Source organism: Epinephelus fuscoguttatus, linkage group LG15 (genome assembly GCF_011397635.1).
Source record: "Epinephelus fuscoguttatus linkage group LG15, E.fuscoguttatus.final_Chr_v1".
Taxonomy (NCBI): domain Eukaryota; kingdom Metazoa; phylum Chordata; class Actinopteri; order Perciformes; family Serranidae; genus Epinephelus; species Epinephelus fuscoguttatus.
This window is the reverse complement of record NC_064766.1, coordinates 37,628,493-37,655,905: the sequence shown is the minus strand read 5'-3', so window position 1 is coordinate 37,655,905 and position 27,413 is coordinate 37,628,493. Positions and strand designations below refer to the sequence as shown.

At 41.5% G+C, this 27,413-nt stretch overlaps 2 protein-coding genes across 3 annotated transcripts; one reads left to right on the top strand and one right to left on the bottom strand.

The window, feature by feature from the left end:
• Positions 1–3,001: 3,001 nt before the first annotated feature.
• On the bottom strand, positions 3,002–16,805 carry atg9b (autophagy related 9B). Of its 2 annotated transcripts, XM_049597622.1 has the most exons (14): positions 16,107–16,805; positions 15,931–15,974; positions 15,569–15,633; positions 14,615–14,785; positions 12,170–12,311; positions 11,227–11,975; positions 10,680–10,833; positions 10,222–10,401; positions 9,834–10,079; positions 9,322–9,560; positions 9,100–9,193; positions 8,175–8,259; positions 6,197–6,366; positions 3,002–6,039 (listed from the first exon to the last, which is right to left on the bottom strand). In XM_049597622.1, the coding sequence occupies exons 1-13, from the start codon at positions 16,213–16,215 to the stop codon at positions 6,215–6,217; spliced, it is 2,430 nt and encodes an 809-aa protein (XP_049453579.1). In that variant the 5' UTR covers positions 16,216–16,805; the 3' UTR covers positions 3,002–6,039; positions 6,197–6,214. The 2 variants fall into 2 exon arrangements, with proteins under 2 accessions (XP_049453579.1, XP_049453578.1); XM_049597621.1 differs by having other exon boundaries at positions 3,002–6,366.
• A 178-nt stretch (positions 16,806–16,983) lies between these two features.
• abcb8 (ATP-binding cassette, sub-family B (MDR/TAP), member 8) lies at positions 16,984–26,758 on the top strand. Its single transcript, XM_049597624.1, has 16 exons — positions 16,984–17,230; positions 20,078–20,408; positions 20,489–20,644; positions 21,380–21,474; positions 21,949–22,054; positions 22,148–22,309; positions 22,887–22,972; positions 23,369–23,466; positions 23,578–23,683; positions 23,799–23,832; positions 23,942–24,078; positions 24,188–24,282; positions 24,364–24,497; positions 24,603–24,750; positions 24,832–25,082; positions 25,274–26,758. The coding sequence occupies exons 1-16, from the start codon at positions 17,148–17,150 to the stop codon at positions 25,355–25,357; spliced, it is 2,106 nt and encodes a 701-aa protein (XP_049453581.1). The 5' UTR covers positions 16,984–17,147; the 3' UTR covers positions 25,358–26,758.
• Positions 26,759–27,413: the final 655 nt, after the last annotated feature.

Below are 27,413 nucleotides of genomic sequence, written 5' to 3'. Positions count from 1 at the left end.
CATACAAGAATGTTTTTAACTTACCTTGAATCGTTTGTCACGTGGAGCACAACGCAGCAGAGGGCAGCACACAGGCACACAGCACCTGGCTATATGCTGTTTAGCAACTATAGAGTTACATAAAATCCCATTAAACATATCTTCGTGATGAGACAGTTTTCACAGAACACTTGCGACGTATACTCGCCCATATCTGACCTATGTGGCCTTCCACTTGACCTCTCTGCCATGTCAAGAATAAGGTCACAGTTGTATCATGTTCACAGCCAAAACAGATGGGTGTTACCTCAAAAGAACATTTACACAGCAGACGACAAGACAAATGTCAGCCGCACTGACGACAGACAGCCAAGAATGAACAGCAGATGGCATTTATGCGCCTAAAATGTTCTGTGGGCACTTGAACAATGATCCCAGCCAAGTGGATACAAAAAACAAAGCAGATGAGACAAAATAGTGTGTCTCAAAATAGAGGCATGTGGGCGTTTATTTACAATATGGATAGCATTTACAGTATTGACAGAGCACCACTAGGAAAACAGGTAGCACAGGTCAATGAGATGCCAACACAGAAAACATGAAACAAAAGTCCAAACTAAACAAACACATGCAGCTAATCTACAAAGTTACTTTATCAAACTGCCATTCAACCCTGGATTTGACTGCAGGATTTCAGTCAAGCCAAGAGTGTTAATTCTGGTATGCACAGGTGAGATGGATGTAAACTGTGAGCGGCATCAGCTGATTATAAAATCTGAACAGAGACAGACTGAGCAAGAGGGAAGGAAAGAGAGCAAGGGAGACACACAGCACACAAACAGACATGGCATGTAAGCATAAAGTCTGCGTAAAATCTAAAGAATGAAGTCTTCCTTACTGAAGATTTGCACCAGTGATCTCTTGTTGCACCTTTGAGAAAGGCGAGGTGGAATAAGAGTTCAAAAGGTGGACAAAAACTTGCATCATGTCACAGAAATCACATGTATATATAATGTGAAAGAAATTATTCTCACTCTTTCAGATGTTCTTCATTAGGTACATAATTATTTTCATCAGTGGTTGATTGTTTTATGTGTTTTACACACATTACACCTTTATTGCACCTTGCATTGCTGTCTACCTATAGTGTAATTGTTGATACCACCACTGGGAGTCTCCAAAGACAATTTCAAACCCCACACAGAGGCTTTGAGGAAATACTTCACCACCCTTAGTGACCATTGGTTTGTCAATTACTTGCCAATGTTACGTTAAATTTCTGAGGGAAATAGTTGACTCATGTTTCTGAAGTGCATGTAGAATCCAAAGGAGGCAAACATTCATGATGAATTTAAGTAAAAGGGGGGCCATATATCAAAACATCCATTTAGAAACTCTCACACAACTCATGCACTATAATCAAAGTCTCATTTATCCAGTTGTATGCTCAGTACTTGCAAAACAGACGCAGCTTTTCAGCAGGGAACTGAACTACAAATGATTATCAATTCTGTCTACAGCGCCAGACTCCATTGACAAAAACGATAATTTTACCTCCCTGAACACAGGAGCTACTGCTCTACCACTGCCTCAGTTAGTGTTATTGTGTGACTGTTCTTTTAAAACAGTGGTTCCCAACTGGTCCAGCCACAGGGTCCAGATTTCTCCTTAGTCATTAGTTCAAGATCCACACATTTTAATTCATTCGACGTCATACTTGTGTTTTGCCATGTCATCGAGCTAGTTTGCCGTCTCTGTCAAGTAGCCGTTGGTTAGTCACTCATTCTACAGCAGGAAACAGCGCTTCAAAATAAAAGCTTTGTGCCAAAACTTCATTGAACTTAAAAATAAAGTGTGTTTTTTTCAAACTTGATATGCTTGTGAGTCAGCCATTCAGAATGGACCTGTGACCCACCAGTTGGGAACCACTGTTTTAAACGGGTTACTCAGATTCAGATAAGTCACACAATAGCACAGACTATCAATCGAGGCAGCGCCCATGTTCAGCGAGGTAAAATGACTGTTTCTGTAGATGGAGTCTGGATTTGCTCTGTACGGGGATCTGACCCCGACGAGCAGAGCCCGCTCAATCGCCTTCGGACCAATCAGATCAGTCTATCTGACAGAGGCAGGCTCTGGGCGGGCGTAACATGATGACGACAACGCTGCGCTGTAGGAGTCAAAAAGTAAACAGCCAAGATGGCAGCTGCTGAAGGATCGCGTCCATTCAATTCAGCTTTGGAAGAAACACTAAGCCAACTACACTTCTCTTTTTCCTTGAGAGGAACAGAAGACTGCCCTGGAAGCCTTCGCTTCCAGGAAGGACATTTTTGCCTTTTTGCCAACGGGATACGGCAAAAGCATAATATATCAGTTAGCCCCACTGGTCGGCAAACCAATGGGGTTTACTGCAATGAATATGTCACCCTGTTTTTTGCTCTGATTGGCTATCGTGCTATCCAATTGCGTGCGGCGGCATTTAATATGCCTCAGTTAGTGCCGGGGTGTATCAGTGAGGGCCAAATCTTTCTAGATTTGAGTCGGGATTTCCAGGCTAGAAGTGCTGATCATATAACTGGAAAAACGAAATTTGGATTATACTGCATAGTGTGTTAGTTTGTAACCCGAAGTCTTGATATAGTTCTGCTGTTTTTAAATGCAGTCTCACTACTAACACTGGTTGAGTTACTGACAAACAAATGACCATTTTAGGGCTGAAGTATTCCTTTAAGTTTCCTTTGGTTTATTTAGTCATTGTACAGAGGTGGAGCTGTCTCTATCTATGTACAGTTGACATTTGAGGACATCCCGGATTTAGTTTGTCAGGCTCTACTTCATCATTGAGCCATGCTAAATAAACCTATCAGCAACCCATGTTGTGATATAAACAGCTTCCTCTTCAGTTCAGAAGGACAAAAGCACCAGTACCAATATATCAGTGTCAGATATGTCCAAAGGTTTCACACTGTAGTCTCACAAGCTGAAATTGCAAACTAGCAACAGCAATATAAAACAAATGGAATGAAAATTTAAATACATTTTTATTTCAAATAAACAGCGCATAATCAACCACACATGAAATGATTAAATACACTCAAAATAAGATTTATTTGCCTCTCTACGCACTCACAGAAAAAACAACACATGTATTTGTAAAGCTGTGCCGAAAACAAGTTCTTTTGGCATGTTTCATTTTTCAGCTAGTGTTTCTTAATTTACAGAACAAAACAGACAAACCTATGTAACAAAAAAAAAACAAAAACAAAAAACAAAACAACAACAAACAAAAATAAACTAAAAATGTCATTTCATTTCATTTCACGATGAAAACTTAGCACCTTGTCCCAGTCAGTGTGATTGTTAGACTGGTGTATAGTGGGTAGGAAACCATGGTAAGATGAGAAGGTTGGCCGTGATGACACCGGCAATTACAAGGCATACTCCTGCTTCTTTAGGATATTGAGGACAGTGCAAATTTAGACACCATGATAAAAAGAAGTGTGCTGTCAGACTGACACGAGATCTCAAGATCAGTTTACAACTCATCTTACGAGCCACATCCACAACTTCACTACATACTTGATGCTATACACAATGACCTGCCAAAAGAAAATACTGTACGCAGTATGTGCTGCTAAATCTGTGAAAGTAAATCAAACAGTTTACATGAAATGGCTTCTATAAAGAGCAATTACTAATCCTTAATACTAAGGCACTCCTTAAAATAAAACGACAAACATAACAGCGAGGTGTAAATGTGGAGACGGTCAAAAGAAATCAACTCTGTGCACAAAGCTGAGCTCCAGTGTCTCTATGACATTAACTCACCACACAAACGGACAGTGACCACAACATCCACGTAAGCATATTTAACAATGTGACAGAGACACACATCGTCCCCTACAGGGCGAACCTTTAATGACCCGAGGTAAGAACGACCTTATGTGATTGGCCACAGTGTTTCCAGGTGGGTCTGCTGTGGACAATGACGATACAATACGTGCTGATGCTTTGCTTATATACAAACAACGAGGAGAGGTCACTCAGGATGGAGACTGACTCAGTGTCCCTTTGAGACCTGCCCTTTCTAAAATGTAACTGATGCAAGTATTGTATATATATACACGTTTAAAAAAAAAAGTTTATTTTCTGTCAGTGCAAAATTCAGAGTTCCTGCTAGCATAATTACGCAGGTGTCGAAATGCATTCCTTCCACAGACACACTCACAAACAAAGTGTTATAGTTCCTAAACACGAGAGGGCAAAGACACACGTGTACCTCTGAAGTCTTGCAGTTGTGGTTGATGACATCTATATTACTGTGATCTACGAAAAATGCAATTTAAAAAAAAAAGGGTGGAGATATTTGCGCGCTGCATCAACAAGCAGACTTTCTCCCAGTTTATTTTAAGTGTCAATCACATTCAGAATCATGCAGCTACTGGCCATGTTATCTTTGCAATGATAAAAATCAGAATTTATAAATTAATTTTTTTTAAATTAAAAAGCTACTTTTAATTGGGGGGGATCATGCCGTTTCTTTTATTAACAAGATTTATAAATAATACACATATATCAATTAAATATCTGGGGGTTATGGGGAATAAATAAACCTAAAGATTGTGGAAAGGCTTTTTTCTCTTCGTGCTCGTAGTGAGCCAACACTGAGAGGAACTGCTTGTCCTAAACTCTTCAAAGCTGCAGAGGCAACATCTCTTCTCTGAAACCAGCCCTTATGATTAAGTTCCATTTTTAATGTGAGCCTTTTGCAAAAAAGGGCGCAAACAAAATGCTAATATGCACAACTAAGATTTGTAAAAGCAATACCACCCTGTTTCGTCCTAAAAAAAAAAAATCCTCCCCATGATTTCTGGGACATCCATGCTTGACTTAAAACATGTGCTGGGCAAGAAATGTGAATATGAAACAGATTCCAGTTACACCTGCCATTAAAATCAAAATGCAGTTAAAAGATGTATCTGCACGCTGCAAAGAATCCCACATGTACTATATATATATATATATATATATATATATATATATATTTACACAAGAGTAATTACATTGCAGAGGTATTGATTGGAGGATTAGTTTTTCTTCACCACCACTGAGGTAATACGGAAAACTTGGATTTAAATGCATGTTGTTATATGGGTGTTAAGGCATAAAGCTGACTGTGTGTCCAGCTTAAATAGACTTAAAACACATCTTGTATCTGCATTGGGATTTTAACACCAAGTGTATTTGAGGCCTGTGATTTCAGTCCTGTTTAAAAGGAATAGTGTCCTGATACATCAGCTGAGGAAACATTAATACTGAGTAAAATCCATATTTTGACCACAAAACACAGACAGCAGCATCGCAGCATGTGTACGTCTGGTTTGAAGAGGTGTTTTGCCAGGTACACATGGTGTAGTAGAACGGCTCCTGTACAGCCAGCTCTTTGTCAGATCAATACTTGGTATCTTTTTTCAAGGATTAGCTCTGGTAGTAAAAATGAGGACTTCTAAAGGTAAGTAAGACGCTAAAGTGTATTTACACATCACCAGGGTCAAACAGCACAACTTGAAGTACTGAATTATCTTTTGTCAGGTGATAAATTGTTCAGGCAGCTACGATACAGTTTGCTGTCTTTGTAGCACAGATCAAGACGCCACTCGGTGAGAAACTTCAATCAGACTCACACTGTAAATCTTTGTGATGCAAAAAAACGCAAGGTGTGCATGCACGGGCTCAGCAGAAGTCACGATGAGCTTTTTGTGCACCTTTGCACACAGTGATCCTATGAATACACTCGATTTTCTCTCTGTCACTTTACACACAGTTTGTCTGTACAACTTTATGACAAAATCATGATGGATCGGACGGAAGACGTATGGTTTCCCTGATGCCATAGTCTGCCTGATGTGACAGGATGAGGCGTGGCAGCGCAGAGACAGTGGTTATTCAATGAGCCCCTCCTACAACAAACGCTGAATGATGTTTTAAAGGTCCATGCTAAATTCTCCGTGAAGATCATCTAAGGCCACAATGTTCATAGAAGAAAGTAAAATGTAAACACTATAAAAAAAAAGAGAGGAGAAATTATCATGGCGATGTATCCCTCGCAGGATAAAAGGCCATTGTTGTTAGGTTCGACAGACACACAGGATACAGAACCACAAAGCATAGGTCATAGACATGTGTCTTATTACAGAGTTTAAAAGAGAGCATATACCTTATGACATAAGGCACTTCAAAAACTACTCCCAGTGCCCTGTTTTGGAGTAGATCCACTGTTAATCTCCTGATCATCTGCGTTCTCCTCCTCCTCCTCCCGCCAGCCACCGAGGTGGACAGGGGCTGGCATGGTAATGCTGGAACTGAGGCCACTGTGTGCCTGGAAACCTGTCAAGAGTGTTGATACGAAGTCAGAGTCTCGCTCAGGCATAATCAAGTTAACACAAGGGAAATGATTTGTTTTCAACGTTTCAATCAGGTCACGCCTGATTTAACACGTTAAAGCAGGGATACTAAACTCGCTTTGCCCGGGGCAGTTTTGTAAAATGACAGGGGGCTATGGACCAGTTAATAACAATAATAATAACATTAATGATTAATATATAAATAATTAGCCTGGACCTCAGTTAGGGGCCCAGGGGACTGTCCCATGGCTATTTTGAGGCTTTTTTAAATGCACTTTATTTACATTCAAAGTAGGTCTTTGAGAAGATGAACCTTCCCAATAATTGTTTGTGGCACTAAACCAAAGTTCATAAACTTCCAATGTTCAACACTCAAAGATAAAAAGGCAGCACACACACAAATACATAATCCCAGTGTCTATTAATTTACTTTTATGGATAGAGTGCTGCAGGGGTGACGTGGTTTTTTTTGTATGCTGACCCAGAAGTTAGCGTTACCCTGTCTCCCTTGACAAAAAGCCAGTGGCAACTGTTTGTTGGATTCTGGATCATTGCAGAGAATAGGCTCTGTAGCAAACAAAGTTAATAACACTTACACATTTTGTTCAGCAGGATAATCTACGATACGATACGCGATGTGAAATGTTTTTTGGACAAGTATTGCTGCCTTACAATTATAGTCTAGAAGAAATAAAAAACATACAGTATATCATTAAAAAAAAAAAAACACACACAATTTTTTAAGCGTAAAAGCTATCGCTAGGAGTGAAAAGCTCATGAACAGGTTATAAACAAGCAACACCTGGCTCGCATGACTTACTGTCGCCACCAAAACGATGCTGTAAAGCCGTGTCTGCCGCGATGACGTTCTGTGGTGTCATTTAGCCACTTGTTAGCAACCATCTTTTCTACGACAGCTAAAAGCTTCAAAATTCACAAGTGGAATATTTACGTCTTTTATGTCGTAGAACAAAACTCTCTTAGGCTTGTGTTCACCACAGACCTTATTTAGGGCATCTAACTTAAAACCCACTGACTTCAAGGCGAGGGAAACTGACGCGCTAAAATGCTAACTCATGTCTGCGTTTTCAGAGCCATTTCCTGCAGCACTCTGTTAGAAAATGATCAGCATGCCACCCAGCATAGGCCGTAAATTGTGTTACAGCTTTTAAAGGCTGGTCACCTGGCTGATGACATATTGGTCCATGCCTGTGTACACACTCTTAATACACCATGTTATGCATCATTTTGTGAACAAAAAGAATAATCATATCAATAGCATGTTTTAGCCCATATACTACAAACTATATACGTATACTTTGCTTTTTTATAATGTTTTTTCACCTCTGTGGCAGCTATTGGTCTCCATTAATTTTACTATGGTGGGAAAATCTATTTGGAAAGACTTGTACTAAGTCTCAATGAGCTTCATATTTGCAGTGATGTAACCATTGTGTGCCGCTGCAGTCGAATGTAAATTTGACAAATATTAAAGCAGACATAATTATATGACTCATAACAATGTTTGGTGCTTTAAATCTCTGCTCAGGTTGTATCTGCTGCTCTGACTGGAGTGTGTAATTAAGTGCTACAGATTTAGGTCGTGACCATGATTTCAGCACTACAAGCTTTATCTTTCTCTCGTTACACACAGTCATTAGATTCAATGTTCATATAAAAAACGTTATGAAATCCTCACTCAAACCTGACAAACAGAACTGCTCACTGTCGGGAACCACTTGCTTTTCAACTACACTGCTGTATATTTTCCTCAAAAACAAGATCATTTACCAGTGTTTGTGTGCAGATCTCTCATTGGCACCGGGTTCTGCCAGTGCCCCGAACTTCTCTGTGGGTGGGAGCTCTGCTGGTGGAGCTGGGGGGAAAAGCAGCTGTCAGTGTGCAGCAGAATAAAGCTCTAGACAAGTGGTCAACAGGGGATACTGCAAAGTGTTACCCCACCTGAAATCTGTCTTTGCAGTATCAAAGTCTGTAGACCTAAAAGAGGACTTTTTTTTAAACAATAAAACCTGGTCATCACTGGAATCCTTTGTAACTGACATGAGCTGAAGCTGGTCGCTGATCAAAAGACACATTTTGAGGAGAATCACTTTGAACTCCAGGCATAAACAGAGAAAAGGATGGTGCGTATATTAATTCCAACTGTAGGGCCTGAGGGCTCGCCTGGGTGCAGACCTTTGAGTCTGCCCACTCCACCAAGTTGACTGATTAGTCTGGCATCGTGACATGAAATAGCAGTTTCTTGGTTGAAATGAAATACAACCAATCAGTGCCACGGGCAGGACAGACGCTGTTGTCAAGCTGTTGTCGAGGGGTGCGAACCAATGAAGAGTAATAGCAACAATAGCGAGAGCCATAGACAAGATAAATGCTGCTAGTGAGGCTGTTCGAAATCGACATGTCTTCTTAATATTGCCCATTATCGTAATTTATCTTACTTCGCTCCGCTCCACTCTTAAAACCCCATCAATACAAGTATGTTGGCATCGCTACGCATCAGTGTGGACTTAAATGACATTAGATTAAAGCAGATATGTTGGTTTCTAGTGACAGGTTAAATCAAATCCGCCTCCCCATGGAAATCCATTGGAGTGGACGCAGTGTCAGACTGAAGATGGAAACGGAGTATAATGAGTTGACAATTTTGTCAGATATCAGGCAACCAGGAGGCCTTTGTTCATCGTCAGGAAGTTACCTCATGCAAGTAGATGGCATGGAGACTCATCTCTGCCGAGGCAAACTCTGAGTGCAGTGCATTGCTCCGGATGTGTGAGTCACTGATGGACATGCTGAAAAACAAAACACATCAACCAAAGCTGATAACGAGCATTTGCATTTATTCATCAAATTTCACCAAACACTATTCTATCACCAGTGCGTAAATAATGCAGTAGCAAATGTAACGTGTGATAAAAACCTGTCAATGACGGTGCGATCGCTGCGGTACATGGTGCTCTCGGGGTGGACGGATGAGTGCAGGAGGCTTTGTGAGCGGCCACGGTTGACATGTGGGAGCTGGGAGGTGGACAGAGAGGCCAGGACACTGGCAGCGGCAGAAGCAGCTGTGCTCGTTGGAATGAAGCGACGGTCTCGCCCTTGTAGTCCGGACGCAGTTAGAATCGGATGAGCCAAGACACTGGCCAACAGGTTATCAGTCTGGAAACAACAACATACGTCAATACAGAGCCACTAGGTAAATAAGATTACATTACAATAGTTTGTGCAGAGAAATCTATTCTGGAATTATTTAAATATCCTCTGTCAATTAATATTTACACTGTTTTTAAAATGCATTAATGTTTCTCACATCGTCTGACTGTCTGAATGCAGCTTCCAACATGTACGAACATTGCCATTTGGTCAGCATTGCTTATATCTTTTAGTTCATGTGTGGTACATGGTATCTGTGTAATCCTAAGGTTTTCTCACCCCAGCGCCAGACTCATTGGACTGCAGAGAGGTGCAGAGAGGAGCCTCGGAGAGCAGCAACTGGGTGGAGGGGCCACCCTGTGCATCATGCTGCACCTTTTCCTTCAGATGGCTGATAAACACTGAGCTCTCCTGAGGCGGCTGCCAGTGTGGGTTCTTAATGGTGAAATGCATCAGAGACAACTCCGTCTTGCCATTTTCAGCTTGTTGGTATATGGAGGCCTCCGTCTGGCCCTCTGACATCCACTGCGAACAAAAAAAAACCCAAAACATTCAAAGCCATTATAGATCTATTCAAGAAACAACATTAAATATTCAATTAGAGTTTTGCTTATTGACAGTCACACAACTGGCCTGAGCCCTGTGTTACAGAAGGAACACATCTTACTGTTGGGTTTCCATGGCGTCTGATGTCCATTTGCGCAAAGGAACAAATGTCTCCGACTCCAACCACCTCCACCGTAAAGTTCCTGAAGAAGTCAATGATCTCTAGAGACTTATTCCTCAGGTGGAAGATGAGAATAAAGGGTGTGACGATAGGACTGAGCAACTCCTCCAAGATGAACACCTGATTTGGACAGAGAAGACACTCATTAGATATCAGCAAATTTTAAAAGTGGTCATATTTTACACAAAATCAAATGCATGTCAGTACCAAAACATGTACATATAAATAAAATAAATCCAGTGATTGTTGTATTAGACTGTATTCAGCCTGACAAAGTCTTATCACTGATCAGGTCCTACCTAAACAAACCCATCATCAATCACAACCAAACTCATCCATAACTTTAGTTCAGACTATGACAAATGTGTTCCTGTCCACTGAGCTTCTCCATCCCTCACCGCTTTGTACTGGAACAGCTGCGCCACCTCGTCACGGGTCTCGCTCTTGTTAGCATTGCCCCTCCAGTGGTCTGGCATGTAGTGAATGTGCGCCAGCATGCACTGCAGCAGCTGTTCTGGACACCACACCATATGCTCATCTGGGATGAAGGACCTGGTGTAGGACAGGTAAAAGTATGTACACTTTTCAACAGTACCACTGTGAACTAGGAAACAGGATAGTTTTGTTTTTGACTGAAAACCTATGACTGATTGTGAGACAAAGAGAGCCCATTAAAAATCTCCCCAAATTCATAAATGAGTGATATTCAGAATGTCTATGGTTTCCTTTATGATTAACTGCCCTCACAACCTGAAAAAAGCTTCTATGAAATGATTGACATACTCAAATTCAATTAAAAAAAAAAACATAAAAACAATCATAAACAGTTGTCTGTATGTGATATAAACTGCAAGCTCAACAATTACAAAGTACAGACAGCTTCCTTAATTTCAACACCTGCTGTTAGTGATGGTCACAGGAAAAAACCTAGCTCTAAAAACTCACCTGGCGATGGTAATAACCACTCCCAGCACAGTGATTGCGGTCAGAATGTGCTGCACTGTCAGAACATCCTCATCATAGACCGTCAGCGCAATGAGCACCGCCAGAATTGAGCCTGAGAAGAAAGCGAAGTTCTTCGCAAGCACAGTCAGCACTGGTGATGTAAAGGAGTTCATGTATTTGGAAGTGGGTTTGTAGCCGCGGCCTAAACGTCCATGCAGCTCATGGTCCAGCTCGTTGAAGTGGCGCAGGTACAAACGCCCATACAGGGACCAGCGCCGTGCACCGAGGCTTCCGGGTTCTCTGCGGATCACTTCGGTATAGCTGAAGAAAGCGTACAGCACCTGCCACACCAGAATGAAGGGACAGAGCAGCAAATTGGCCAAACCCATCAGCAGGATGACTCTACTGAGCTGCTGTGCGAGCTCCAGGCGGTTTCCACTCCGCTTGTACTTGGGATGCAGGTTCCACTTATTCTGAAACAGAGAGCCAGGACCCCAGAAGAGGATGAGCTCAAAGTTGTACTTGAGGCCCTGGGTGAGAAACACCACATTGCCCAGCAGGGGGAGCTGCAGCTGCACTGGCAGCAGTGATTTGTTTATCATGGCCACCATGTAGTTCTTGAAACGCAGGATGCGGTGATAGATGTCAAGTTCTGTCAGCTCTTTCTTGTGTATGCACATTTGCTGTTCTCGCTGCAGGCTGATGAGCCGGTCCTGGACTTCCTGCCATGTGAAGTTGCATAGTTCATCCTGGGACAAGTAGGCAAGAAGTAAAAATTAGCTGACTAATGCTACACTACAGGGACAAAGCATGACAACACAACTCATCGTTTTAGGTATGGTTATCCTCATGTTTTTAAAACCACAAGCACAAGACATCTGTCACAGTTTGATTTGGGTGATTTTTTTGATGTAGCATGTAGGTCTGCAGGTGGAGCACTCACCATTCTGATCTTCAGTGCTTTGATGTAGAACTGCCTGATCTCCCAGTAGCTCAGAACATTGCAAAATACTTTAACAAGTCGATAGATCCAGAAGATGGCCGCCATGATGAGAAGGAATATAATCCAACTGTTCTCCTGGATCCTGAATTTAAAAAAAGCTCTTTTCAGACATGGCTGGGTTTATATATCCCATAGAGTGATTGATTTTTGTCATTCAGATATAAATGTGCTCACACATGTCAGGACCTTTACAGAAAGCAACAATGCTCACACAATATTTAGAAAAGGATGGAGAGATATCATTAAAAAAAAACTATTAATATCCTGACAAAGTGGTTAAGGTCGAGGCTAGTTTGACATCTGAGATTCAGAATAACATCTACAGTGGGCACTGGGGCACCCATATGACACCCCTGTCCTCTAATGACATTGTAAAGTGACACTTTTTTCTGCATTTAACTTATAACATGATGAACAGATGAGAAAGTGAGCAATGTTGTATGTTGTAATGTATTACATGTTGTGAGAGACTCAGCCTGCTTACTTCATTCTAAAATTAAGGAATTTTCCGAGTATTAAATGTCAAAACATGCAGCACAGTTGGCATCATTTAAGCATATTCATAAGCATTCATTAGCCAATATTATTCACATCATTCTATATCATTTCATACTGGGTCACTTTTAAATGTAACAAACAAAATATGAGAATGTTTTCGGGACAATCATCTTGCTTTAAAAGGGAAATTAGAGAAGTTGTGACGAGGACACAGAGGATCCAAACTGAGGAACAAGCAGTTCCCAAATTAGAACTCTGGACAGTTTTACGTCACTGACTTTGATATAAATGACGACTGAGCCACAGTCAGAATCAGAACAGATCCATGACAGGTCTATCAGACAGGCTGGAGAAAACAAGCAGGGGTAGGGCTACATCTTGGGGAAAAAAATATGACAACACAAGGGTGGTGGGGGTCCTGTCCCTTTCAGCCAGCTAGTGAGGCGTCATCTGGCTGTCAGCTTGCTGTATCTCTGCTGGACAGTTTTACCTCACCAAAGCTATCAATTACATCGCAGTGTTTCCTAAAGCTAAACTAAACACAGTACACAAATACCCTCCTTGAAGTAACTATCAGTTGCTGGAATGCGGCAACTGGAAGCTGCTGATCTCAGATTCAAATAAACAGCAAAACATTTCATAGAAAGGGAGTTACTTAAAATCAAACATAAAAATAAGAGATCAGTCTGGTTAAAGAAACACTTCATCCACAAAATGACCATCTGTATATCAGTTAGTAACGCCAGGTTACCTTGAATGTGTGAAGAAAACTTTGTTGACTGATTGACTGGGGACCACGTGGCAAAATTATATCAAGCATCAGTTTACAAACTCTCACACAACTCGTGCAGTACGATCCAAGTCTCATTTATCCAGTCATATGCTCAGTGCTTTCCAAACACATGTATAGCATTTAAAACTGAACTAAAAGTAAAACTCATCTACACTCTCTTTAAAGCCAGATGCCTATACTATGTTTTTTTTTTGTGTGAGATCCATGTGTTCAAGAAGCACTAAGCGTACACCTGTATAAATGAGACTTGGAAAACACTGCACACGTTCTGTGAGAGCTTGTACATGGATGCTATGTTACAGTTTTGCTGTTGTTCAAGTGATTCCCAACCCCTCAATAAATCAATTGTATCCCATTTCCTGTAGAGGCATGCAAGACAAATAAAGTCTTCTTCACAAATTTGTATTAACACAGCATGACTAACTGATTTGAAATGGTAATTTTGTGGGTGAAGTATTCCTTGAAACCTTGTGCTTAACATCTGGGTCACATTGTCTTATTTTGGATGTGTGTTACAGTTTCTTCTTTCGGAACAACAGTTTAAGAATGAAAACAAGCACAGGATACTCAGGTCGGCCGATAGCTGAAAGGCATTGATGTAAAAAGATTGTTTCTGCTATTGCTTACAGTTAAGGAGCTTAAAGAGGCATTGCCTACCATTACAAATACAACAGGGTTCTCATAGTTTGCTGGGGTAAATCAAGAAACCCACAGGGAACAGCTAAATAAACAACTGTTCCATATTCCTTCTTCGTGAATGTGACTGTATCTTGCAGTCTGAAGCCACATCGGACACAATCCAATAAGAAATTAAGTCTGAAAGTCTGATTACAACTGTATTAAGCCAGACAAATTAAATCCCCCTGAAGGCCTGTCTCTAAAAGGGCTCTAATAATATCCAAGACCATGCCCACTTCAGAACAAAGCATCTAATCAAACTGGCTGGAACGAGAGGATGAGCACGTCTCTTTATGTGACTGTGCGGCCTTTTCTATCAATTCACCTGGACTTTTCCACTAATTTTACCCCTGAAGGAAAGAAAATACGCTTTCACACTCTGAAGCTCTCCATAACACCGTATTAAACACGATTACCTCTGAGTACACTGCTCACTAGGGAGGATGGCATCTGGAAGAGTGACCTTGTTCCTGTCCAGTGGGTTCTGGCCCGGCCCGGTGTGGTTGACTGCTCGGTTGGCAAACAGGACATCATACTCCACACAGTTGACAAGGAACGTCGTGAATGTGACAACAAACAAAAACTGACTGTTATGATGAGATTAAAAAAAGAAAGAAAAAAAGATTAGGCATTGTTCTGCATGACAGTAAAAAACAACAACATCAAAAGTAATTACAGTGACAAAACAGATTAATAAACAGCACTGAGATAAGCGACTATATTTAATTTCTAACCATCAAAACACAGACAGTGTGCTCTGCATACACTGAGAAGTGATTAATAAATAATACAGCAGATAAGACAGGTCAATTGCAATTATTTTAATACATATGTTGAAAGACTGGGGTTTGTTTTGGGCTGTCGTTATGTGGATAGATTTTCTCCAGCTAATGGTTCAAGGGGCCCTGTATTAATAAACCAACTGCGGTAAGAACCAGAGTAACACCAGACCAGGACCCAGTAATAGAGAAGGCCTACTGGTGGTGGCAAAAAAATATCTTAGGCGACAGAACAGGAAATAAACAATATGTTGACAAGCTGGCATGGTGATGTGATTATGTTATACTGCTGAAATACTAAACAACAACAACAAGGCAATAGTCAAAATGTTGGTGTTTAGTGCAGGGAAATTGCTTCACATGAGCTTCCAAGTACAGCTGCTTTTGAAATCATCTGGCTCAACTTGTTCACGCTGAGGCCCGAGGCACACTTAACTGTCATAACAACATAAAAAGTCACCACGAGGTCTTAGTCACAACAAGCATCCTGTTAGACCTGCACACCCAAGCTATTGCTTTTGATTACACACATACCACTGCATATCATGATGTTTCCTAGGAACTCAGTGTTTTGTGCTACTTCATACTTACACAAGTTCAAAGAACTCGGACAACATCATACATGCAAAGCCATTCTTTTGATGGAAATGATAGATGTGGACAGGCTGGTTAAGGAAAATCTGAGTTTATATAGTAAAAACCTGGATTAAGCACAGATAATCTTCAGGACAACAAACTCAAGGGTGCCTCAAAACTTTCCTATTGATCCCTGTTGTAACCACACAAGCACATGGCAGTTATGAAGTAAACACTGTGAGACTCAGCAGACTCTAAATATGACTACTGATGAGCATCTTTACAAGTCTGAGGTCAGCATGACATGACGCCAGTGACATATGCAATGACAGTGCACTTTCAAAGACCTGCTATCTAAGTGTGGTTTAAAAGGATATCCTTTTGAAGAAGTTATCCAGGTTCTTGATATGGTGCCATGAGTCTGTAAAATAAATGACAGCATTAGCACTTTGCTTCATCTTATTTTCAGACTACATTCATGAAGTGCAGTGCTCTCAATGTGCACTTGTTCTATTAAAGATGATTTATACTGAAGTCGTAATGACATGTTTACCTTTCAGGCCTTCGGGCACATGCACCAGTAAATCCTCCTCCCCTGGTGGCGAGTCCTCCTCAAAGTCCTCAATTCTCTGATACTCCTGGTAAGCTTCAAAGTTGGCCATTGTGCTTCACATTCTCGAGGTCACTCCCGACTGACGAGCTACTTGTCCTAACGCTCTGTACGAAACGGCTGCGGTGTGGTAACCTCAGCTACATTCTGTGGCTAGCTGCTCAGCAACTCAAGCAGCTCAAACGAGGGTAACGTTAGCTTCAGCTAGCATTAGCTTGCTAACTTGCTCGTCTGGCGGACAACGCTCGTGTAACACTACACTAGCATTGTAACACGAAAAATACTGGGTGGCAGTTATGAGTTAAATACACGACTATTAGATTGACTGGTGAATGTTAGTCAGCGTCGTTTACAGTTACAACCTGACTCAAGTCTCAGGTGCTGGTTAGCCTGTGAATGATTCAGCCACTCATGTAGTCCGGGTGAAACGGTTTGTTTTGTTCCCGACTTGGTCCGTCCATCTGCTGCTGTTACATCTCCTGCCGTCTGTGCCCAACGGTCAAATCTCAACCACAGCTCGGTCAACACACACAGCTGTGTTTATATCACGATATAGTAGTCTTCAGTGTGTCGCGAGGTCCGTTAGCTGGTTTCCAAAAATACACCAGCCAGTGCGTGTCCACTGTTTTTGTCTTTCACAAACAAATGTCAACAAAACGTCATTGACGGTACTTCCGCTTGACTCCACCGTCACTTCCGGGTTTGAATTGTAGTTTTCCCTCGTTTACCCAAATAAAATCAAATTCATGTCGCGTCGCTGTTCAACAACGTTGCGCAAGTCGCTTTAAATGTGTCAGCTTGTTGCTTGTTGTCACTCTGTCGTCACAAACTAACACTCACAGTAAAACGAGGTCATCTGTAGGCAGAGAAATGCACTCTGGGTCACTGGCAACATGGCAGCCTGCATGGTGCCTGTGGATTACTGCACAGCTTAACGATTATTTTCGCCTAACCAGCTTCTCATCACTGAAACAAGCATAAAGCATGTTTCAGTTACTCTGCTGCAGAGCCAGCATCACGGCTCCGGCGCGATGCAATAAAACAGCAGACATATGGAAACTTTCACGGTAGGCTAAACTGACCGGTGCCTGGTGTACAGTAGCTACTGACAGCTGACCTGTAGCTGCTATAAAAGCCATGTGTTAGTTAATCAACACTGACAAAGCTAAGCCTGCTTTGATTTTCCAGGTGACATAGCTGGATCCACTGGTGTTTAAGTATAGATAGGTACAGTGGGGTGCATGTGTGTGTTTGAGTTTGTTATCAGGACAAAGAAATGTATCAAACAGGATTTTCATATTTCATTTATCTTTTATTTTTAACTGTAAAAAATAGATAAATTAATAGAAATAAATTGAATCATGTTCTTTAGGTCCAGAGTGTACAACTGACAGAATAATAGTGAATTTTAATCAGTTTATTGTTAAAGAATCAGTGGCAACATCAGCCTGCTCCAGCTTCTCATATATGAGGATTAGCTTTTTCTTTGTTTTACAGTATTTTGAATTTAATAACTAAATAAGCAATTTGAGGACATACTCGCAATAGTGATGTGCATACAGTACAGGCCAAAAGTTTGGACACACCTTCTCATTCAATGCGTTTTCTTTATTTTCATGACTATTTACATTGTAGATTCTCACTGAAGGCATCAAAACTATGAATGAACACATGTGGAGTTATGTACTTAACAAAAAAAGGTGAAATAACTGAAAACATGTTTTATATTCTAGTTTCTTCAAAATAGCCACCCTTTGCTCTGATTACTGCTTTGCACACTCTTGGCATTCTCTCCATGAGCTTCAAGAGGTAGTCACCTGAAATGGTTTCCACTTCACAGGTGTGCCTTATCAGGGTTAATTAGTGGAATTTCTTGCTTTATCAATGGGGTTGGGACCATCAGTTGTGTTGTGCAGAAGTCAGGTTAATACACAGCCGACAGCCCTATTGGACAACTGTTAAAATTCATATTATGGCAAGAACCAATCAGCTAACTAAAGAAAAACAAGTGGCCATCATTACTTTAAGAAATGAAGGTCAGTCAGTCCGGAAAATTGCAAAAACTTTAAATGTGTCCCCAAGTGGAGTCGCAAAAACCATCAAGCGCTACAAGGAAACTGGCACACATGAGGACCGACCCAGGAAAGGAAGACCAAGAGTCACCTCTGCTTCTGAGGATAAGTTCATCCGAGTCACCAGCCTCAGAAATCGCAAGTTAACAGCAGCTCAGATCAGAGACCAGATGAATGCCACACAGAGTTCTAGCAGCAGACCCATCTCTAGAACAACTGTTAAGAGGAGACTGCGCGAATCAGGCCTTCATGGTCAAATAGCTGTTAGGAAACCACTGCTAAGGAGAGGCAACAAGCAGAAGAGATTTGTTTGGGCCAAGAAACACAAGGAATGGACATTAGACCAGTGGAAATCTGTGCTTTGGTCTGATGAGTCCAAATTTGAGATCTTTGGTTCCAACCGCCGTGTCTTTGTGAGACGCAGAAAAGGTGAACGGATGGATTCCACATGCCTGGTTCCCACTGTGAAGCATGGAGGAGGAGGTGTGATGGTGTGGGGGTGTTTTGCTGGTGACACTGTTGGGGATTTATTCAAAATTGAAGGCACACTGAACCAGCATGGCTACCACAGCATCCTGCAGCGACATGCCATCCCATCCGGTTTGCGTTTAGTTGGACGATCATTTATTTTTCAACAGGACAATGACCCCAAACACACCTCCAGGCTGTGTAAGGGCTATTTGACCAAGAAGGAGAGTGATGGAGTGCGGCAGATGACCTGGCCTCCACAGTCACCGGACCTGAACCCAATCGAGATGGTTTGGGGTGAGCTGGACCGCAGAGTGAAGGCAAAGGGGCCAACAAGTGCTAAACACCTCTGGGAACTCCTTCAAGACTGTTGGAAAACCATTTCAGGTGACTACCTCTTGAAGCTCATGGAGAGAATGCCAAGAGTGTGCAAAGCAGTAATCAGAGCAAAGGGTGGCTATTTTGAAGAAACTAGAATATAAAACATGTTTTCAGTTATTTCACCTTTTTTTGTTAAGTACATAACTCCACATGTGTTCATTCATAGTTTTGATGCCTTCAGTGAGAATCTACAATGTAAATAGTCATGAAAATAAAGAAAACGCATTGAATGAGAAGGTGTGTCCAAACTTTTGGCCTGTACTGTATGTATGTTTAAATTATTGGTCACTGTCAGTGTCTCCTCTGCAATTGCAATATAAGGTGGAGACTTGACTGATTCATTTATTATTAATAATTGAGAAAATAATCATCTGATTATTCAGTGGCAAGTTGCAGATCAATCTAAATCTCTTATAGCCTTAAAATATATACCATAAAACTCAACAGGCTTATATTCGGGAAAGACGTCTATATGGGACAGGCCTTTAATTCCTGTCACACAAAACTGTTGCTCAGCAAAACACTATCAAATTGTTTATTTAAACCTGTATGAATATTACCTGTAGTATCAGATATTATATATGTTATGAATCACTAATTTGATCAAGCTCTGACAAACCTCATCAGAGAAAGAGAGAGTTACAGCACTCGAGGATTACGGCACCCAGCACACAGCCAGATTAATTTTTATGACAAACCGGTTTGATTCTTTTGATCTGAAGGAATATGAATAACTTGCAGGGTAATCGAGGAATGGACACATAATTTGAGGTAGCCAACAGCCTGCTTTATACATCCAATGAACTGCTTGGCAACCAGACCAGGCATCTAATTGAGACAAGCGTTTATTTGTCGAAATGTGTCGCCATACCAGGCTAGTAAAAGGGACTGGGTGTTTATTTGGAACTTGAAGTTTTATAGTACCTTTGCTACAATAGCCCTGTAGTACTTTCATGATATGTTACTGAATGCCTGATTCTTGATCATATCCAGGTGGTATACATCCCCACGATCGCCAGCACACAGCTCCTCACAGCAGCCTGGAAATGCTGTCAGTCGTGTTTGGAGCCTCACCCAGAGAGCTGTCCGCCACTCCACCACCCGAACATCCAGACCCCCAGGAGTGGCCCTGAAGTTTATGCTGGGACCAGCAGTGCTCACTGTGTCTGCTCGGCTGTTCTGCCATGTGGCTCACTGCGAGGCAGATGTGAATAACAACATCCCGGTGGAAGCTGGAGCCAAAAACTCCGTGCCTGAGTTCAAATGGCATATCCTGTGGGAATTTGTCAAACCTCAGCTGTTTGCTCTCATTGGCGCTGTTGTGGTGAGCTTGAATGTACTGTCATTTTCCAAGATAGAGTATGTCATATGCTGATCAACTAAACTGAGTAATTTTCTTTTCAGCTTGCGTTTGGTGCCGCTATTTTGAATATTCAAATCCCCTTGATGCTTGGGGATCTGGTGAATGTGGTTGCACGTCACCTGAGAGAACAGACTGGGAATTATTTCCAGGAGATAAGACGTCCTGCGCTGAAATTACTTGGACTTTATGGCATCCAGGTAAGTGCGCGAGAAACCTGTCAAAGCTCTAAGCAGTTGCACAACTCACTATGCCAAGAGTCAAGTACAATCAGCCTGTGGTGGACTGTGTGCCAGCACATGGCAGTGTGTTATAATAGTGATAAAGCAGCAGTGAGCATGTGCAGTGGTACGTTACGTCATATTCTGCCATGTTTTCCTGCTGTCAAATAAGTATATACTTCTGATATAACTATGATTGTCTGGCCAGATGTTTAATTTCCACAAAGACTCTTAATTGCGCCTTTTTAACATATTTAATTGTAGCATCGGGGATAATAACTGGACATTTATTTCTCTGTTAATTAAATGAAAATGGATGGTGGATGCAATAAAAACAACACCTGCACAATATCATGCAATCCAAGACAACAGCTCTGAGATAACTACCGTTTTTATGAAGCTTATTATGCTTTAATTATTGAAACTAATTCAGAGAAAAAGACCATCACTGTCGAGGCTGTTGTTAGTATGTTGCTGTATTGGATAACATTGTTAAGTGTGCCATTTTCTTGCAGTAATTCTACCTGTTTAGTGATGGCTTTCAGGTCTTATTCTTTCATTTTTCTTACAGCTATGATGCTTATTACCCTCACACGTCTGCTTGTTCTCTTATACTCGCTTTCATTTTGGAAAAAAAATGTGCAAGAAATTGTCACAGCTGTTTTCTGGAAAATGGCGTGTTGCACTGGTCATTAATCACCCCTCTTTGTGCAGGGCCTGCTAACGAGTGGCTACATCATCCTGCTTTCAAGGGTGGGAGAGAGAGTGGCAGCAGATATGAGGAAGACTCTTTTTGCATCCTTACTGAGGTACATATTCCCTGATGTATGAGCAAAAAAAACAAAGATTCATTAAAAGCAGTGGTCATCTCTTTTCAATCTCGGTTAATATTATTGGTTGTCTGCAACAGTGGTTCCCAACTGGTGCAGCCCCAGGGTCCAGATTTCTCCATAGTCATTAGATCAAGGTCCGCACAGTTTAATACATTCAGCATCATGCTTGCGTTTGGCCATGTTGTCGAGCTAGTTTGTTGTCTCTGTGAAGCAGCTGTCCGTTTGTCAGTTGTTCTACAGCAGGAAACAGCACTTCAAAGTAAAAGCTCGGAGCCAGAAATTCACTGTACTTAAAAATAGATTGTGTTGTTTACAAACTTGACACGTTTCAGTGTCACTCAAGGTCCATTTAGATAGGATCTGCAACCCACTTTTGGACCCCGACCCACCAGTTGGGAACCACTGGTCTACAAGTGTATTGACATAGTCTGTGTTATTGTTTTGTCTCAGGCAAGACGTGGCGTTCTTTGATGCCAATAAAACTGGGCAGCTTGTGAACCGTTTGACTGCGGACATACAGGAGTTCAAGTCCTCCTTTAAACTGGTCATCTCTCAGGTATAAAGTGCTACATATGTGTTGTCAGGTAATAAGTATATTTTAGTTTGAGCCCTCTAATTCCTATTTGTGGCTCTTTTCGCATATTTGCAGGGTCTGCGGAGTATTACACAGACAGTTGGGTGTTTCGTCTCTCTCTATGTCATCTCTCCCAAACTCACAGGCTTGACTGTGGTTGTTCTCCCCTGTCTGGTGGGAGCTGGGGCTCTGATCGGCTCTTTCCTCCGCAAACTATCCCGTTTGGCTCAAGAACAGGTGATACCAAATCATTTTATAATGTTACTTAGAATCTTTAGACTGAACAATGTCTTGTACACAGAGTTTCATTACCATGTCACAAGAGGCTGCAATATCAGAGCAGCCAAAATTCAAAAAGCCGTAGATATAAGCAAGGAGAACAGACCTTTACAAATGTGTCAGACATAGTGCACCTTCTCCTGCCTAACACAATATAGATCTGATCTCACTTCTGCCCACAAGATGCCAAGTTTCTTTACAACTCTTCCTGGCTCCGACTCTAATTCTCATTATTTTGCGGGCCGACGTACAAACAGAAAGATGTGACTATGTCAGTGCTTGTATTGTGAGAAATGTCACTGACACTCCAAAGAAGCACCAGTCAGAGTGACAGAAGGTTTTTCCCTTCAGATTGCTGAAGAAAATCAATATCAATCTTTGCCGTGCTGCCACAAAGCTTAAGTATGTCATTACACGGTGACACGGTGTCTGTATTTATAGCATGTACAATTTGAGATGCAATAAAGCTGCTATTATTTTGCAGTTTAAAAGTTAAATTTGCTGTGTGCCTTAACTTTGTCTGTTTAATTTTAAGGTGGCAAAAGCAACAGGAGTGGCAGATGAGGCGCTTGGCAATGTGCGGACAGTGAAAGCTTTTGCAATGGAGGAACGGGAACTCCAGTAAGTGACAGGGCTGGGTATCGTTTAAAAAAATTACGATACCAGTACCAATACCCGAAAAGTGACACATATACCAATAGAGTACCTTATTTGATTCAATTTTTTTCGTCATTTGATGCCCATCATGTGAATGGAAGCATTCAGTTGCATATAATGCCAGAGGCCAGAAGTGTGTAGTATAGCCATACTTTTGAACACAAAACCACACAATTAGAGTTTCTTATCTAGATCTAGCAACTTGGTACTGGGTTATTTCGCTTGAAATCTTAAAGGTATTGAGTACTGACACCCAGCCCTAGTAAGTGAGAGTATATTTTATAATACTCATAGCCATAGTACTTATAGAGACACAGTATACTGTATGTCACAGATAATATGTTAATGTCTTTTTTCTAGGTTATATGCATATGAGGTTGACAAATCATGTGACATGAATGAAAATCTCGGTGCTGGAATTGCAGTTTTCCAAGGACTGTCAAACGTCGCCCTGAACTGTGAGTGTATTTCAGCTATGTTCACTGATAAACACAGCATTAAGCAGATCAGTACTGTATCTGACGATATCCAGTAAAGTAATGTTTTTGTGGTGTGTGCTTTCAAAACAGGCATTGTCCTAGGAACTATTTTTGCCGGAGGGACTTTAATTTCTAGCAATGAAATGTCCCCTGGAGACCTCATGTCTTTCCTGGTTGCTTCTCAGACTGTTCAGAGGTAAAAGACACAACCTGCTTCACAGTGATTCCTCTTTCTTACCATTACCATACCAAATGAATCAGTTTAACTGTAGCTGATGTTAAGGTGTAACTCCTGTTCTCTTAATGCTCAGGTCATTGGCCAGTATCTCTATCCTATTTGGACAGGTGCGTAAAAGTTATATGGATGTAGAGCATGTGTTATGTATGCATTTGTTAACATTTGAAATACTATTAAGTGAGAAATCAAACTGTCAGTCTCTAACTTTTGCAACAGATGGTGAGAGGATTAAGCTCCGGGGCCCGGGTTTTTGAATACCTAGCGTTGGTGCCTAGCATTCCTCTGTCTGGAGGAGGACGCATCCCGTACCATTCACTGACAGGAAGAGTGGACTTTATGAACATTTCATTCAGGTTGGAGCCTCGAATTAATTCAAGTAGATTTCAAGACAATTCTAGATATTAACTAAACATAACTATCAGAGCTTACTATCTTTTGATTTATTTTTGTGTATATTTAAAGCTATCCAACAAGACCTGGCCATCAGATCTTGACGAAGTTCAGCTTGACGCTGCCTCCTTCTAAAACTGTCGCCCTTGTTGGAGAATCTGGAGGAGGTAATTTCCTCATTAATGATTCTGAGTGTAGATGTGTGAGATGTAAACAGTGTGAGACTGTAAATGAGTAATCCATTTTAGGAAAGTCCACCGTGGCGTCCTTGTTGGAGCGTTTCTACGACCCAACTAGCGGTGTAGTCATGCTGGACGGACTTGACATCCGAACACTTGATCTGTCCTGGCTCAGGGGACAAGTCATTGGATTTATCAATCAGGTAAAGACTGTTAATCATTAATGCATCCCAGATTTTAATTAATAAGTCAGATTAATAAAACTGTTAATTATACACGGCTTTATCTTTCACCCTGTATCTTTGCAGGAGCCAGTTTTGTTCGGATCATCGATCATGGACAACATCCGCTTTGGGAAGCCCGAGGCCACAGATGCTGAGGTCATTAATGCAGCCAAGCAATCCAATGCTCACGGCTTCATCATAGGTTTCCCAGACGGCTATAACACTGTGGTTGGTGAGTGCACTCCTTCAGGCATTTACAAATATTATCATATGTGTGCTGTTTAAATACTAAACTCTAGATTTTTGAACCCAGGTGAGAGAGGTGTGACATTGTCAGGTGGCCAGAAACAGCGTATTGCTATCGCCCGCGCCTTGATCAAGAACCCCTGCATCCTGGTGCTGGACGAGGCCACCAGCGCCTTGGATGCAGAATCAGAGCGGGTGGTGCAGGAGGCTCTGGACAGGGCCACACGTGGTCGCACTGTGCTTATCATCGCCCACCGGCTGAGCACCATTCAAGGGGCTGACCTCATCTGTGTCATGAGCAATGGTCGCATCGTAGAGGTGAGGTAGCAGAGTAGTCAGAGAAATGGAGGTGCTCTTATCTCCTGTTAATTTAACGAGGCACTAAAGAGAATTTGCTTGATTCCATGTTCAGTAATTTATACATATATATTGGTCGCTTCCATCTCAATGTGCTGAGTGTGTAGAATAAGTTTTAATTATATCTAACAGCTTCCTCTTGTCTTTTTAAGGCTGGGACTCACTTGGAACTGCTGAGCAAAGGAGGACTTTACTCTGATCTGATCCGCAGGCAAAGAGCCGAGGGGAAGAAATGAACACACTAAAGCGTGTTTACTGTACATCTACACTGAGTAATGAAATGTCTTTTTAAATGAATTCATAGGAAAGGTTTACCTCAACAGATAAATTATGTAAAACATGTAATGTAAATCTACCAGCTCTGCCTAGTTTTACAACAAACTCCAAAATGTATGTATGTAAATTTATAAGTGGACCAGCAGGATCAGCCTGTGATGATGAACAAACTACACTACTGTACTGTATTAAACTTAAAGCTGAGGTATGCAGTTTTCTGGAAACGGCAAAAACCAGCAGAATTTGAAAATATACGCTCGTCCTGCAGCTCTCCCCTCTCTGTCCTAAGCCCCTTCCACCAGATCTGCACCCGCTATATACGGGAACTCAAGCTGCTGTAGTAACTCAAATTTAGCCCTGGGTCTAACCTGCATGATAGCAGCAACGGAGTCGGTGAGTCGGAGCAGTGTGGTTCCCTGGTGCTGGCTGGGTTCTAGTTGCTGCAGCCGCTGACTTGGGGTCTGTCTCAAAGGCTGCTACCTGCGCTCCTCCCAGCGAGGTGGTCTGTAGCGGCAGGGACAGAGCCCGAGGACACACTGTAGGGGTCAAGGTTTTTTTTACACTCACACCCACCCGACCTGCAAACACATACGTTAATCAACAAGCCAAACTTGACCTCAAACTATCAACTACATGCATTATAGTAGCACAGTGGTCAGGACTGAGACAAGGACAGAGACAGACTGAGCACAGCAGTGTTGATAATAAAGCTGCTTGCATGTGTGTGTGTTTGAGAGTGAGACAGAGGTAAGGAAGAGAAGGTGGAAGGTGGATTATTGCATTCAGTGTTTCTTTAAGTTGTAATTTGACTTGCCTGCCCAAAATTCATGATATTTTCTAGTAAGCTCACCCAAACCTACCCGACCCTCAGGATGTGGGTTGACCCGCGCATCACTACTAGCCACGTAAACATGAACTTGAATTAGCTGCGGTCTAATGCCTCTGACTATGCTTAGCATTTTCTCTCCGTGCTTCACCGATATTGACGTGTTTTATCTTGCTTGTTGTCAGACTCTCCTCAGACTCTGTCTTCCTTTTATGGTGTTGCTCTACAGTTCAGACAGTTATTGGCCTGCTTGAATTGCAGCTATTTTTCTTTGGGATTCTACGGCACTGAATCAGGGTTTCACCGAAAGAACACATGCATGTTTGCATTTGTAGAACACGCTCTTCCTGAAAATGGCCAGAGCCAACAGAATGTACACAAGTCTTGTTTTCTTTCAGACCACCTTAATTACAACATGCTCAAAGGTTATTCTGGGAATTTGCCCAGTGACGCCAGATAACACTGCCTGCCTCAGCTTTAAATGTGAATTTCACAACACTGTTTTCTCTTATTCTGTATAGAATGATCAATTATATTGTGGTAGAAAAAATAAACTTTGTTTTAATGAGAATATACTGTTTTGTTCCCTTTATTTTAGTGGATCATAATACACATGAACTCCATGTTTTGTCGTGAATACAGGGTTGAAGACACTAAACACTGAACCTAAACAGTGAGAAATATATGCTTTGTGGGTAGTGTCATCTCTTGATCCTACAGTTAAAATCCCCCCAATTCACTGTGGGATAAAAAAAAACAGAAATATAATGTCCACTCTGTGCTTTAGTTGCTCCTTAAAATCATCCATTTGTGATACATGAGTGGAACTGCTGTTTTGGCACCAGTATTACCTCCCATCTTACTATAACTAACAGTAAGTCAAATATTTTGAGCAAATTGTCCCAATTTAAATCTGTTGTGATACAGATGCTGGAAACTAGTGTTTTATCCCAAGATTGTATGTATGATTTTGAGTGTAGTATGACGTTGATGCCCTTGTGTGTCTGTACAGTATGTTCGCTGACACAAAGTCTTGCACGCTGGTGAATATTAGCCATCACTATCATTAGTTGTATTGTGGGCTCATTTGTCAAATGAAACAAGTCAAACACATAGATCTGTCTCCCTTTAACATACTGTTTGCATCATTAAGCAGACAAATTAGGCTGTCTGTAATTAATAATTCAACG